General features: G+C 40.4%; 1 protein-coding gene across 1 annotated transcript; it reads right to left on the bottom strand.

The window, feature by feature from the left end:
- Positions 1-901: 901 nt before the first annotated feature.
- Positions 902-15,628, bottom strand: fshr (follicle stimulating hormone receptor). Its single transcript, NM_001329358.1, is given in 14 exon segments — positions 902-2,712; positions 3,529-3,720; positions 3,811-3,992; positions 4,162-4,376; positions 5,073-5,258; positions 6,436-6,510; positions 6,618-6,686; positions 8,078-8,158; positions 8,410-8,484; positions 10,757-10,831; positions 10,900-10,974; positions 11,185-11,259; positions 11,578-11,649; positions 15,273-15,628. Coding segments are annotated over 14 exon segments (2,091 nt in total). The 5' UTR covers positions 15,458-15,628; the 3' UTR covers positions 902-2,178.
- Positions 15,629-15,873: the final 245 nt, after the last annotated feature.

Raw genomic sequence — 15,873 nt, 5'->3', positions numbered from 1 at the left:
GATTTTTTTGGTGAAAAAACACTGCACGAATTACAAATAACTACACTACACTGCACATAACAACCACTTTTTTGTTTTGGTGTTGTTAGTTTTAAGATGACCACACGGGGGGGATGTTTAGCTGTAAATGAGCAGAATATGAAAATGATAGAAAGCAGTAATGTTTCCTTTTGTTAAAGGTTTCAACCTTTTTTATTCAGGCTCGAGAGGTTCAATAAAATTAGGATTTTCTTTCAATAACTAGTGCATTCTTTGGGAAACACGTTTTTATTCACCTATAATGTTTACTGTAAATGTGAACAAATAGTATTTGCTGGTGAAATGCGCTTTACCTCACTGTGCATTTATGGGTTTATACAATTTTGTATCGAGCAGTATTTAACTCTCCCAGTTTAGTTTTCATTTGCAGTTTTGCAGACATGTTAGGAAAGATATTTACATTCACATCTTGTTTTAACCATTGTCATGCAAATTTCTGGTGCTGATTAATGTGACTTAAAGACATTGCTCACATACCTGAGATCACTAGAATCACCTAGTGGCTCTGGTGTAAAATTGCATCCACATTTTAGGCATGTAGGAGGCAGTGCATCCATATCAATGAGACAGACTCGGATTCCTTCCTGCAGCTGCGGCCTTGAAACTTTGTTGAGTGTTTCTGTAAGCCTTATCTTGCTGCTGAATCCATCCTTCTGTAATAAGCAGAATGAGCAGCTGTCTTTCCTCCTGCGCCACCCAACTTACCGCACAGAGCAGAGGTTGGTTGTTGGTGTGGGGTGGGGGTCGCTTTGTCCTTGAAAGCTTTGGATGATCTGAAGGACAACTCCATTATTGTGCTTGTTTCTTACGTTCGACTGAGACTTCTTTTTTTTCACCAACTAAATACACTCAGACGGAGAGGTTTTTATGTGGACATCTTTATAAAACAATACATAAAACATATATTTTGTACAAAACAAACAGAAATATAATTACAATTCAAAGAGGATTACGTAACTTTCATTTAGAAAAGCAGATAAACTGCAGAGGATTTCATCTGAAGAACTACAGGGAGGATGAAAAGCTTATTAATCAGCAGGTTTCTGCAGTTTTATTTTCATTATTAAAAGCACAATGATGTTTTTGCTTGTCTGTGTGTGAACGTGAGAGTGTTTATTAGCAAAATATCTCATAAACCACTGCACAAATGTTAATGAAACTCATAAAATAACTATTGGTGGTAATGAACTTTTGAAGTTGCCCCACTTTAATATGGCTGACACAGCTAATCAACATGAGCAAACAGAAAAATGGCTATAACTCAGACAGTTTTACAGATACTGAGCTAAAAGTTAGTGTGGTAGTCACTGAGAGTCATTCACAACACATGCTCTGAGCTCTAACAGAACACATCATTTACAAGGTTTGACCAAAACTTATCAATCTTAGATGATCTTAGAGTAAAACCCTGGCATGAAAGGTAATATGGATTCCTTGAAGAAATTCTTGGCCTTTAATTTAATGAATGTTATTCAATGATAACATTAAACATTAAGCAAATGTTGAATTTTTGATGTGCATCCTCTGCTGCTCCACATGTTTCAGCTTGTAGCGTCGTCTTGGGACGCCAGAAGGATGACATTTGTTACGTAAGACGATGGATGAAGTCACCGGTTTACTTTTACTTTCAAACACGGTCTTGTTGCTTGAAACTCCTCCCATCTGGCGCTGTAATCGAGTTACAACAACAACAACTGGATCTAGGACAGCTTTATGACCCAGATTTGTACTAATTATCTGCAGTTGTTGTGTCTTTTCTTTGATTGACAGTTTATACAAATTTACAGCGTTTTCATATTTATTATGAGGTCCAAAAAGGACACCAAGACATCGCTTTTCAAACCTAGTTGGAGGTTAAACATTCACGCAATCTAAGAAAACCAGCTGAATCAATCTGATGTTTATGCAGAATTAAATTAAATTACTGAAAGCTTTAAAGACCAGAGAGTCTAAATCATGAGAATGATAAGCTTGGGAAGAATTTAGTCGTTTGGTAATGCTTCCCTTCAAAGTGCAACCATTATTTCTTTAACAGCAGTATCATCTACAAGCATTTCTGGTTCAGTGAAATGGGTCTCCTTAGGGAGGAAAATTAAACAATTCAGTAGAAGTCTGTGCTTGTAAATGCTTCGGAGACAATCAGAACTCTTGTTTCCCATCTAGACTCGGCGTGTTGGCCAATGAGCACATCCCACGGCTGCTCTTCGGAGAGGTCCACGTCGGCTGCTGACACAACGAAGTCTCCGTTCTGTAAATTTGCGCCTGAGTCTTGAACAGACCGAAGCGAGCCGCGAGAAAGAAGAAGTCCCGCCGGAAGGTACGGGTGAAGAAGGCGTACAGGAAGGGGTTTGAGCACGAGTTGATGGGGTAGAAAAGCACCAGGAGGAGTTTGGAGTCTGAGACGGTGATGAGCGGGAGCTTCAGGGCCGCAGAGATGGCAAAGAATGAGATCGGAGCCATGCAGACGAAGTCGGTGAAGATGAGGACGGCCATGCGCTGAGCCACACGGGTGTCGGCGTGGGCCGGCGCTGACGAAGGCTTCCGGTAAGTTAGGTAGATACTAAGGTAACAGCCACACACACAGACGAAGGCCAGGATGTTGAGAAGGAGCAGAGAAACAACGTACACTTGGGACACCAGGGTCTCCACGTCCATGGGCAGGCAGATACTCACCTGCATCGAGAGACACATATTCAAACATCAAAATGATCGGAGATCTTATTGCAAGAAACATTCCCATCATATCACCGACTGCATGCCATGGTTTGAATCTTTATGTTTGGGTTTTTGGTATTTTAAGCTTTACTTAGAAGTCGAATACTTTTGATAATCCTGCTATGATGTTTTTCTAATTGTCACAGCCACCAGATGCTCTCAGTTGATGCCGCTTCCAGCTTCTCATGTGCCACCTGTCTCCCGTTAGTAATCAGCACACTTGTTATGATTCACTAATGACACCGTGTGAAGATATGCACTCATTGACCACTTTATTAGGTACACCTGTTCAGTTATTGTTAACACAAATTCTATTCAGCGGATCACATGGCATCAACTCAATGCACTTAGGGATCTAGGTGTGAAGACAGCTTGCTGAAATTCAAACATTGGAATGGGGAAGAAAGTTACTTTGAATGTGGCACAGTTGTTGGTGCCAGATGGGCTGGTTTGAGTATTTCAGAAACGGTTAGAGACGATAGAAAGGCAACAGCAGCTCAAATGACCACTCGTTCCAACCAAGGTCTGCAGAATACCATCTCTGAATGCACAACAACCTTGAAGAGACGGACTGCAGCAGCAGAAGACCACACCGGGTGCCACTCCTGGCAGCTAAGAACAGAAAACTGAAGCTGCAGTTCGCACAGGCTCACCAAAACTGGACAATAAGAGATTGGATAAACATTGCCTGGTTCAATGGGTCTGGATTCACCTGGTATCTAATGCTTTAAGTTTAACACAGGAAGGAAAAGAAGCATTAAATAAACAACCTACTTTGCCATAACTGCTGACCCCAACTGTGGGCAGCAGTGCAGCCAGTAAGGAGAAGATCCATCCTGCCGTCATGATGATGCAGGCATGCCTCAGGCGAAGTTTCCGGTCGAGTCGCAGAGCATGTGTGATGGTGTGCCAGCGCTCCACGGTGATGGCCATCAACGTGAACACTGACAGCTCGCTGGCAAACACCTGCAAGTCACACGGATGAAACGATTCAAATGGACGCTGGCGAGGGTCGTCCTAAACGTGCCCAGTCAGTCCCGGCGTGCGAGCACGCACCGTGAAAAATCCTGCCGCATTGCAGCCGAGGCCTGTCTGCCAGTCGATGGCGTGGTTGTAGTACTGACCGTGAGTGAGCATGTCTACGGTTGCTATGACGACCAGGTAGATGCCCATGCAGAGGTCAGCGAAGGCCAAGTGGCACATGAGGAAACGAGGAACCGTCAGCTTGGAGCGGCCTCCTGATCGCACGACCGAGGGAAGAAAAAAAATACTTTAAAGTAAATAAATACGAGCTTTAATACACACATATAACACCAAAGGTATTTAATATGGAACATATTACTGTTTTGTGTTAGACGGTAGAAGTACATGAAGGCAAAAAGCTGACAGGACCTCTGAGTGTTTTACCTAACAACACAAGGAGAACCACTGCGTTGCCGAGCAGAGCGAGGACAGAGATGATCCAGATGAGGATCCGCAGGGGGACGGGAGACATGATGTCCTCACACGGGTTGAATTCATCGTGTTTTGGGGTGCAGCTGATGGAGGTGGAGTTGGAGCAGTGCTCCCTTCTGAAGGCCAGGATGCTCCTCAGCTCAGGCTGGTCACACTGAGGGTGCCAACTGGACGTAACACACAGGAACACACACTGTACACAAACTGCAGCCCTTAGGAACAAAGTGAGACGTTTTTATTTGAGCAATAACTTAATTATTTGTTTTTATTAACTATTAATGCAGTTATAATAATATAACATTACAATTATATAATAATATAAATACAGGAAAAAAATTGAGAATTTGCATTTTTTGCAAACATGCAGTGTGAATGCTGAGGGCTGAGTGAATGAGCTGAAATCTGCAGAATAAGACGAAAGGTGAAAGAAGCAGAACACTAGCTAAAAGCTAAAATAACAAAATGCTAACAAAAAGCTAAATGTAGCAAAAAAAACCCTAAAACTAACAAAAAGTAACTAAATGCTAAATATAGCAAAAGCCTTGCAAAATGTAGCAAAAAGTTAGCTAAAAGCTCAAAGTAACAAAAAGCTTGCTAACAGCTAATGTAGGAAAATGCTAGCCAAAAGCTAAAAATAGCAAAATGGTAGCAAAAAAGCCAAAACTAACAAAAGGGTAATTAAAAGCTAAAAGTATCAAAAGGCTTGCTAAAAATTAATGTAGCAACAGGCTAGCTTAAAGCTAATGTAGCAAAAAACAGAAAGGTAGCTAAAAATTAAAAGAAGCGTCCGTGGGTCAAAGGTCAAACGGTTCGGGAACCACCTAACAGGCAGATTTAAGTGAGCCTCAGTCGGACGTGTGTACCTGTTTCTGTGCATGTTTGTGAAGGCGCAGCAGTGGGAAGCGTACGTCAGGTTGGCCGTGCGCAGTTTGGTGAACTTCTGCACAGGAGGAAGTTTCTTCAGCTGATAGGCCGACTGTGCCACCAGCTTCCTGAGACCGCCGAGGATGGAGTCCGGCAGAGAGCTGACCGCCGTCTGAGAGACGTCTCTGCAAAAACAAAAACAAAAACAGGGAGATTTCATGATTTCATTAGTTTGTCTTTTCACTGGCTGGAGCTGAACACCCTGTTTCCACATGTGGAACAGTTTTCACCCTGTAGATATCTAAAACAGTTTATTCAATTTCTTACTTCTTTTTTAATAAATAGTTTTAAATTTGATGCTGTATTAAAAAAAGAACTAACAAGGGCAGAAAAAAACAACAAAAAGTAGCATTAATCTTAAAAATACAAATTTGAAACAAGTGAGTCTGCATATTCCTAAAAATATATATTTTTGTGACTATTTATTATTTTTATCCAACTTTATGTCTTTTAAATTTGGGTATTTTGTGTGTGTGATTCATTTTTTTAATCTGCCTAATCAGAAGTGTCCAAATTTATTACAACAGAGCAATAATAACATTTTAGTTTTGGTCCTTTTCGCCCTCTCTCTGGCCAGGAAAAATGTAATTTTGTTAACTTTGTTTAACTCCTTTTCTGTTATTTAGAAGAATCCGCAATGAATACTTTAAATTCCTAAAAGACACGGCCACAGCAGATGCATCGTATCCAATCTGGAAGCAGCCTGCAGATCACAGCGAATCCCTCGTTTAATAAGAAACAAAATATGACTAAAAAAACGCCTCAAACTGTCAATCAATTTAAATCATATCCGACTCTGAATTACAGGGGATGTCTCACAGCATAAACATGCCCCTGTCCAAACATTCTGCTAACTCAAAATCTGTTTCCTTTCCACTATTCTCTTGTAAATATTGAGCTGAAAAAAATTAACTTTCATTGTATTCTGGTTTAATCTGCTTGCTGTAGTATTTATTTTTTTTAATTTTCAGAAGGTTACTGAAACCCAATGCCAGGAAAATCCAAAACAAAGCAAAAAACTGAAGTAGTCTATGTCTGATTGCCAGGGTGGATGGAATAAAAAGACAGGGAGCAACAAAAAAAGAGCCTAAAAATAATTTAGTTTGATGAGTCGCCTCTTTGTTTCAGGATTAAACAAGCAAAAATAGTCTTTCTCACATTAAAAATCACTTTATTTTTTTAAACGTCATTCTAAAGATGGTTTCTGTTCCTACACACACAGCATGTGAGACTGTTTTTGTTCCATCTTGAGCTTATTAAACGGTGATGATGATGATGATGATGAGGGTGAATCATGCTTACAGTACCACCAACTCGCTGGAGCCCACAAACGCATCGGGGCTGATGTGAGCAAGCTGTTTGTTTCCTCTCAGGAGCCTGGAAGGAAGCAAGAATGAGAGAAATTCACCAAGAAATATCGGGTTTTTAAAAAAACAAAAAACAAAATCTACATGTTTGTAATTGTGCGTCCGCCTGTGACTCACAATCTGTACATCTTTGTTCCGTTGAAGGCGTCACTTGCCACCTCCTTGATGCCATTTCTGGTGAGCCGTCTGTCATTAGAAAGAGAAGCCAAAAAAAAAAAAGAAAGAAAGAAATTGGTCACGTGTCTCAGACGCAGATCAGCTCCAACTGAACCTATCCGGTGCCAATTTTAGAGTTTGCACCTCTTTTTGTTCCCATAGCTGTGGGAACACGAGAGCTTTTTTGTTCACCAACAAGCGAGTTACTGCTGCCTTTGTCGGCTGCTCTTCCCTTTTCTCATCTTTTCCTCCGTTTAACAGAAGGGACGATAAAAGTCGTTAGGAAGGCGAGATGATGAAACAATGGGTCCCACTGGGCACAAACACCCCCCCACCCCAACAAGCTGATTCGACCAAAGAGCAAGAAACTCAAAGCAAGCAGACATGAAATATTATTTTTTTGTTTCATTGTACAGCCGCCTACATGCTAGAAATGTTTCACATGATTTTGCGTCACCTTATAATCATTTGAACTCTCTTTATGTTTGGTTTTCTAAGGTTTAAATCATTCTTTTATCCTTTGTGCCTGCTTTCTGGCTTTGTTTTGGTAATGTCATATCTCATTACGTTTTTCTGTCTAATTTGTGTCTCTTTTTCATTGTTTTGTGTTTCTTTTATATCTTTTTTTTTTTTTTTGGCTACTTTTGGTGAACATTCTTTGGTGCCGGTCAGAATCTCTCCCACGGTCTGTGTCTCTTTGAGACCAAAAACAGGGCGGTAAACCTCATTATGTCTGTTTTTAACCCATATGTCTGTTGATAAACACATTTTTTTGTGTCTGTTAACCTAAAAAAAGCCCTTTTAGAGGTTTGCTGAGGTGACAGCCCAGTAACTATCTGGGCCATGAAAAAGAAAAGGCAGAAGACCACAGCCAACTCTTTTGGTTTTTAATCTACATTTTTAAACAGAAAAAATAAGCTCTGGGTCTGGAGCTGCTCAGAAGTGGATTTTGTTGCATTTTATTGCTAATTATTAAACCATTACTTTAAATTTGCATTTTGAACTATGAAATAGAGCAAATCTTTGAACGGCCTGTTCAGCTGTTTAGTCTTTAAAACTGCAAAACAGAAATAAATGCTCGGGCTTAATGAAGCAGACTTAAATATTTGCATTTGTATTTAATTTTAAATGTGGATGAAGTACTTATTATTACTTATTCATGCTTTTTGCTATAGTAATATGATGATGTAACCATGAAGGAGCAAAACATTTTGCAGTGAGAGAAAAAAACTGCTCCACTGACCCTTTGAGGCAACTGAGTATAAAACAAATTCAGCATTAATCTGATAAAAAAGAGAACTTTGAGTTTGTGGTCTGCAGCTTAGATAAAGGAGAAGAAAAACTCCATGTTAGTAAGAGTCCAGTTATAGACAAAGCTGTCAATAAAAGTAGAAGAAAGGAAATATATATGGAAAGCTTACATTTCTGTAATAGGTTGAGTGCAGAGACCTTTGAAGGCGTTGGCTGGGACTGTCTGTATGCGGCTGTTGTCCTGCATGTCACTGCGCAACACAAAAGACAAAAAGGGTTAAAAAAGCCAAGCAGGAGGAGGACATTTTGTGCACTAAAAAGCAGCAGGGACACGTTTTCTTATGGGGCTTAAGAGATAGTGATGACTTTATGCTCCAGGTGAGCGGCTCTCAAAAGAGAACTCAATATGTGCACATTATGACTGCATTGTTACGTGTGTGATGTTCCATTTTGTGTCCATGTGGGATTCATTGTGTGTGTGTGTTTCTGTGCTGACACCTACAACAGGAAGCCTCGGGTCGTGGAGCGGATCTCGGCGAGGTTTGGAAAAACTCTCAGGCCCGTGTTGGAGAGGATCCTGCAGAGAAGCAACCACCCGATGTTACTTTGTTTACTCTGTAACCGCTGGGGAAAACGGACACTGTGCGGCGAGAGGCGTGCGCTTATTACACCATCGTGAAGCAGGAAGCTGCTTGGTCAAAAAAGGAGAGGGATTTGGCAGCCATGTTGGACAACATGCTTCGCCCCAAACCTGTTAGGTGGGAATGACCGCCTATCAAAACCACCAAACTCGTGCGTTTAAAGTCCTGTTTACAGTTTTCTTAGCATCTTCTCGATGAAAAAGCCACATGTAGTCGACTTTATGAAGCAGAGGTACACCAATTATTCAACCAGTGACTGGAATTTGACTATTTTAAGCCTAACCTTAGTCTGACCCTCAAAAACAGCGAATGCCCCACAGCCAAGCGGCGTGGAAAAATCACATTTCCTTCTTGCCTATGAACATATAATCTCATAGTGGCTAAATCCCAGTAGCAATAGCCAGATGGGGGCCACTGATAATCATGGAGTTGGCCATTAAAACACAATTTAAGGAGTTTTATCAGATGGTTGTTATATATAGTTATTATATAGAAGCTATTTGACAAATACTAAACAATAAGAATGTCAGGGAGCTATAATCTGGATTTAAAGGACTATTTTTTTCAGCTGGGATATATTTTTTATCTGTAAATACTTCTGTTTCATGATCTTGAGAATTATCCTTTCTAATATTTGTAAATTTCTAGTGACAGACAAAGAAAGCTCCAAGCTGGTGCTGTTTTATTAAAAAATAATATATATTTTTCCCTGTAAACACAAAAAATGAATACACAGTCAAAATAATATAAAAATATATAGAGATCATGGGTTGCTAATTGTGTTTTTTTTTAAAGAATTGGATCAAAGTGGAGGTGACAGGAAAGAGTTTTTAATAAAATTGGAACCATAATGGTAAATGGTAAATGGCTTGCACTTATATAGCGCTTTATCTAGTCCAAGGACCCCAAAGCGCTTTACACTACAATCATTCACCTATCCATCCACACATTCACACACTGATGGTGGTAAGCTACAATGTAGCCACAGCTGCCCTGGGGCGGGCTGACAGAAGTGAGGCTGCCATCACACCGGCGCCACCGAGCCCTCTGACCACCATCAGTAGGCAAGGCGGGTGAAGTGTCTTGCCCAAGGACACAACGGCTGAGACAGCCGGAGCAGAGACTTGAACCAGCAACCCTCCGATTACAGGACAAACCCCTACCTCCTGAGCCACTGCCGCCCCAATCGACGCATTTGTTTAATGTAAGTGTCTGTTTTAACCAACAGGTTTTTAATGTTTAAACATTAACCAGTTAATTTGTTTTATCTTACCAAACAGCAGCTAGTGAAAGTAAGAGGTGAGTAAAAATTAAATATTGTAGAAAGTTCTGTATCAAACAGGAGAAATCATGAGTCTAACTCTGCCCAAAATACAGTTTTTTTCCAGTTCTTTTGTGCCACGAGTGTTTATTCCTATTTGTGGATATGTTTGTGTCCTCTTGCACTCAAATCAAATCATTAGTCGATGTTTAAACTATACATTAAAAAAAATAGTCTAACCACTTTGTACTTTCTTTTATTTAACCTTTTTTTATAGTCACAGCTTTGCTATTCAAGTGTTACAAAAGAAAAACTTCAAATTAAAATTGAATTTGAATAAAATTGAATCTGCTGCTGATGGACGACAGATTAGTTTAAGCTTTAAGGTATTTTTCACTTAGGAAGGAATCCAGTCCTGATTTGTAAAATTTGCAAAAGTAACACGTTTTAATTTGTCTTCAAACCTGCTCCTACTCCAAAAAAAAAAAAAAAAGCAACTTTTGCTGGGTTGTGATTTATTTCCTGTTTCCACACTAAGGTGCCCTTGTTTAAACAAATAGTTTATAAATATGTTCCGTCGTGCCGGGTTTATGTGGCCCAGTTCTCACAAATTGGGCCAAGCCGAAGAGGACTGACGACGGTGTCCCTGAGGGACTGTAGCGGCGCTCCGAGTCTCGTAAATGGTTGCTTTAAAAATATTTTAAAACATGGACACAATTAAAACATCTGGAAGACATCGGTGTCACAAGAATGGGATATTTGGTGAGAGCTACTGTCAGGAAATGTTTTATTTTTGTTGGTTTCTTTTGCTATTTTATGCTTGATTTTCATCAGGGGGGTTCAGGCTAATTAAAAAATCATGTATCTGGTTGTCTGGGGCCAAGAGAAGTAGGCCTGTCACCCACAACCTATTTTAAATCACAATTAGAAGTAAAAGAGAAACTCACAAACATCGAAGGTTCACGATGTTCCTGAAGGCGTCAGAGTGGATGGAGATCAGGTTCTTGGACTTGGTTATCTCTCTGAAAGAAAAAACGCTCATTAACACGACTGGTTTCGCCGCTGCCTTCATCCTGCTGCTTCTACTTACATCTCGGTGAGCTCCGGGAGATTAGCGAAGGCGAACGCGCCTATAGTCTCCAAAACCACGTTTTCAGATATGGAGCTGAAAAGCCACAGAGAAAGGGATTGAAGACTTTGCCTCTCAGGCCTTCTTTCACAGCTTTTCATGTTTAGTCTCCATTACTTTGCCACGCTCACTCGGGATGAGCCTTCCCCTGAGGTTTTAGGCTCTACTTGTACCAAGCCAAAGACTAAACAATGCAAGTGTTTTGGAGGAAATTTCGGCGGATGCAGCGGACGTGGAGGCACTCACACTTCGGCGAGGCGAGGGAGATCGGCAAAGGCGTACGGACCGATACGCTGCAGCATGTTGTTCTCCCGGATGAGGCTAAAATGAGAAGGAGAAAAGAGAAAATGACATAAATGTTGGCATTAACATCTCATTCCTTAATAACCTAACAATCAGGAAAACAGGGGGTCTAACTTGAACCATCAAAACAGGAGCTAATATGAAAGTTTAACTAAAGGTAGCAGCGTGAAAACATCTTGTTCAAAGTTTCTGTTCTGTATTTTGACAAATAAACGTGCAAATCACACACCAAAACATGTAATCTGATAGGGGATAATGTGCGGTGACATTTGGTAGTGGTACGTCGCTTAGCCTCTCGTTTGTTCCTTTCTTTGAACCCAGACAGCAAACACTCACAGTTTCCTGAGGTTCTGAAGGCTGCTGAAGGCGTGCCGGGGAATCTCTCTGATCTGCGTCTGATTGACTTTCCTGTGTGTGCAGAAACAAACGCCCAGGTTAGCTTCAACGACACTCGCTGAGGAGGATTACTGACAAACACCTCTGTTTTTTTACAGATTCTGTGCGTCCTCTGACCTGGGATCAGTTCGTCGCTCGGGTTGGGGTTTCTTTAAGAAAGACTCGAGGAAGACAAATATTTGGTTCTGGCTGCTGCCGAGCATCGCTGCATTCTTGTTAATAACCCAATAGTCCCCGAGCCTTGACCTTTGACCTGAGCAGAACGGACCAGAACACCCGCATCGCCGTCCGAGACCTCACCTCTCTTCTACATCTGAGCGACAAACGAATGCAGCCCAGCTCTCCTCAGACTGCTGATGAAGTTTAAAAAGTGCTGAGTCAGCACGCACATCTTTGTTTTCTAGTTTACTTGTTTACGGCTCCTTTTGTTTCCTTTTTTTATTTTTGTGCTAACCACTCATACGTCGAAATGCCCGGCTCGATCAGGAGTGGCTTGTTATGACTTTTAGGTTTTGTAACTTTTATACTTGAATCCCAAAGTTTTGGAAACACATGGCGATCTCTGCAGCTCGTTCTCTGACATCTTCAGCCTCTTTGATCGATTTTTGTCTTCTAATGCTCCTTTTAGCTTGGAGCTGCTGTTTGCTAATTTTAGATTTTAGCTATGCTTTTGCCTCTTTTAAGTTGTATTTATTATTTTGCTACATTTAGCTTTTAGCTACTGTTTTGTTACATTTAGTATTAGCTATGGTTTAGCTCATTTTACTTGTTTTTTGGTCATGTTTACTACTTTAGTATGTAGCTACTGCTTTGCAAATGTTTACTTTTAGCTCCAGTTTTGTTCATTTTTTCTTTTTAGCTAGTTTTGCTAAATTTAGCTTTTAGCTACTGTTTTGCTACTTTTAGCATTTAGCTACAGTTTTGACAAGTTTTGCTACGGTTAGCTTTTAACCATTGTTTTGTTACATTTAACCTTTAGCTACTGTTTTTCTTGTAGATGCTATTTTTTGCATTTAGATACTATTTTGCTACATTTTGCTTTTAGATACTGTTTAGCTAACCTTACATTTTTTTGTTTATGTTTTACTACTCTAGCATTTATCTACTGTTTTGCTAATTTTGCTTTTAGCTCTAGTTTTGCTACATTTACCTCCAACAGTTCAGGTGAAAATTCATTCTTCGGCACGAAACACGACACGAGTCGTTCTCAGTTCCCAAGTTTTGGTTTTTCTTTAGTTAAACTCAGAGATTTAATTTAGATTTCTTTTTTCAAAATGAAGGAAACTTTTCCAAAAACCAAAGTGAAGACGTTAAACCCGCAGCCTCTCTTCTTCAGAGCTTTTTGTTTGTTTTGAAGACAACATGTAGACCTTTTTCCACCTTTTTTTTATTTTTAGAAACGTCTGGGACACCAAAGTCAGAGTGCTTTGATCCCGTTGTTTATGGCGCTGCATCAATATTAATATAAATGTAAATTTAGCCGTCTGCTTTTATTAAATCAGACTTCTCTCTCTTTCTTCCTGAGGTCCCAGTTCACTCAGATGACTTCAGAGAGAAGAAGAGTCACATTTCTGCCAACAGATGGCAATAAATCGACTGACTGAGCGGCCAGAGGAAAGAAATAAACTTGCTTGGATCACCTGTTTGTCTGAACCAGCACCTCTGAATCTGGTAAATGTTAAATTTATTTATTTAATCTGTATTAAAACAAAAAAAAACAGACTCGTTAGTTATTAGTATTACTGTCTGTTTAAAGTCTTTATGATCATTTAGGTAACAGTTCACCATTTATGGAACAGTCTGTGGAACAGTTATGATTAATAAGCATCTTACCTGCTGTAGGCAGGTATTTGAACAACCTCAGTTTGGAGAAACAGTTTATTTTGGACTCAACTGAAGAGCTAATGGCTAGTCTGAGTCAAACAGACTGCGTCAGACATAAACCAACTCTAATCTGGAAAAATCATGAAGTTTCAAAGAAATAATATTGGACTTCATTTCAACAGAAATAAAAGCTTGTTTTTATTCAGGTAAGCTTTATTTTGTGTTTTTATCTCTGCTCTTACAGATTTTATGTTTATTTTTGTAGTTTTTTTTAAATTGTAATGTGTTCTACTGTAAGCACTTTGTGATTTTTATCTGTAAAAGTTGCTGTAAGAATAAACTTTTATAACTTACTTTGTATTCCTACCGGAAGTGCTACAGCTAGCTGCTGCCGCCACCATTTGCGCTTGCAAATAACCACTGAATTCTGTGTAATTAACCGGGTTACGCAAAGATGGTGGCGATGTAAAGATTCACAAATGGAGTTTGAATGAATCGCATTTTGGCTATAAGATGGCAGCAGCCCACTGTGGTCTTGGCCTCTCTCTGACTAGCCGTTAGCTCATCAGTCCAGACAGAATGAACTGTGTTTCATTAAACTGAGGTCTTTCAAGAAGCCATAACTTTTTCCCACTTCAGAAGTTCTGAAATGTCAGTTAAAGCTAAATTCAGCCGGCTTTTTTTGTACATTTTTAAAAGTCAGATTTGGACGCCGGTGCAGGATGTAATCAAGACATCGAAGACTTTCCTCCTCCTCATCCTCCTCTTCCTCCTGGTTTCACACAGATTTCTGCTGATAGACCGCTGATACGTCAAACACGCAAAGCGGCTGTGAACTCCTAGACTATAAATGTGGTGAAAGTGGAAGCAGGCGGCTCAGTTGCTGAAACACGGATTTTAATCTTTGATTTGCTTGTTTACAGAAAAAAAGAAGAAGAAGAAAAAAAATCCACTTGATGTTTTTAACCTGTGGCTGCACCGAGATGCCGAGGATAAGCAGCAGACACGTTTTGCATATATTCCCTGAGTTTGTGAATGTTTTATAAAAGCAGCAGCGGGGAAGTTAAGAACAAGATTCAGCCGAGAGGAGATGAGCGAGGATTAGATGGGATTTTGTAAACATCCCATAACCCCTGCATACTTATTAGTGTAAGAAGATGGTGAATAGGGGGGTTATTGTGAGATGTTTTTTTTTTATTTTATTTTGGAGGGGGATGCTATTCAGTTAGGATACATTATGAATTTTAAGTCAGTATTTTTTACCATAAGGGGCACAAAAGAAGCTGTGGCTTTTGATAATTCTGCGACTTGAAAGCATGTTTTCTAAATGTCCAGGAGGGAAAAAAACACACAAGTCATCACACTTTGAGTGAGTTGTGTGGTTTGAAATCTACTGAGAAGCACTAACATTTTTTTTTCTTTAATAAGCTTTAAAAGTCACAATAATTTGGGCACCATTGCCTCAAGAGTCACAGTTCTTGAGTGCATCCAACTCAGTCCAAATATAGGCCAATTCTGTCAGAATTAATGCAAAAAAAGCTAAAAAAAAATGGTTGATATGTGTCATTTAGATGCTTTGAAAGGACATGTATGCAGAGGAATAGTTTGACAAATTCTATATAAGCTTTAAGAGTGACACAAAAAGCTTTTTAGTTGGGTTTTGGTGCAGATGTAGGTATCAAAGTTGCCCCTAAATGTCTTGATGTTGCATCAGGAATCTAGAGGAATCTAAACATCATCAACTGCTGAAGCGCCACATTTGGCTCCAGATAACGGCGTGTTTCTCGGCGTGTGTTCACGTGCATACTCACAGGCACCGAATGCTGCCGGGGATGCTGGAGGGAACGGTTTTCACTCCGAGTCCCAGCGAGTGGCACGAGCCTTGGGTTTGTTTGGCGAGCGCAGATCCGCGTCCACGTTTAGGGTCCACTTCAGAGCCAGGAACAGAAGCTGCCGCCGTCTTTATCAGCAGCATTATCACTATCACTGACACCATGTTTTCTTGTTATTATTAGTATTATTTGTTTTTCTTCACTGAGAAGTCTGCGCTCACGTGTCTGCGGGCCCTTCAGCGGAGCCCACACTCCAGGTTGGCGTGGACGTTTTTGCTCATGTCTCTGTCTGTCTGTCTGTCTGTCTGCACAGGTTTCGGTGGAGGGAGAAATGTGAGGCGTTCTGGTGTTTCCATGCAGCGGTGAATGTTGGGGGCGTGTGAAAAAGCTTCAAGGGTGTACGAGGATGTAGGAGGTCTCTTCTTGGTTGTGTCTAAGTGATGTGTGTGTGTGCTGTCTGCAAACCGAACCACAGCAGGGCACGCTACACGGCCTTCGCAAATTGCTCCGGCGCCCTAATCTGTCCACAAATCTTTTGTTACACTACGACTTTAAAAAGTGGTCCCCCCCAGTTTCAAAC

Source organism: Kryptolebias marmoratus, linkage group LG17, assembly GCF_001649575.2.
Source record: "Kryptolebias marmoratus isolate JLee-2015 linkage group LG17, ASM164957v2, whole genome shotgun sequence".
Classification (NCBI taxonomy): domain Eukaryota; kingdom Metazoa; phylum Chordata; class Actinopteri; order Cyprinodontiformes; family Rivulidae; genus Kryptolebias; species Kryptolebias marmoratus.
Note: the sequence above shows the minus strand (reverse complement) of the source record. Positions and strands in the feature narration are given on the sequence as shown.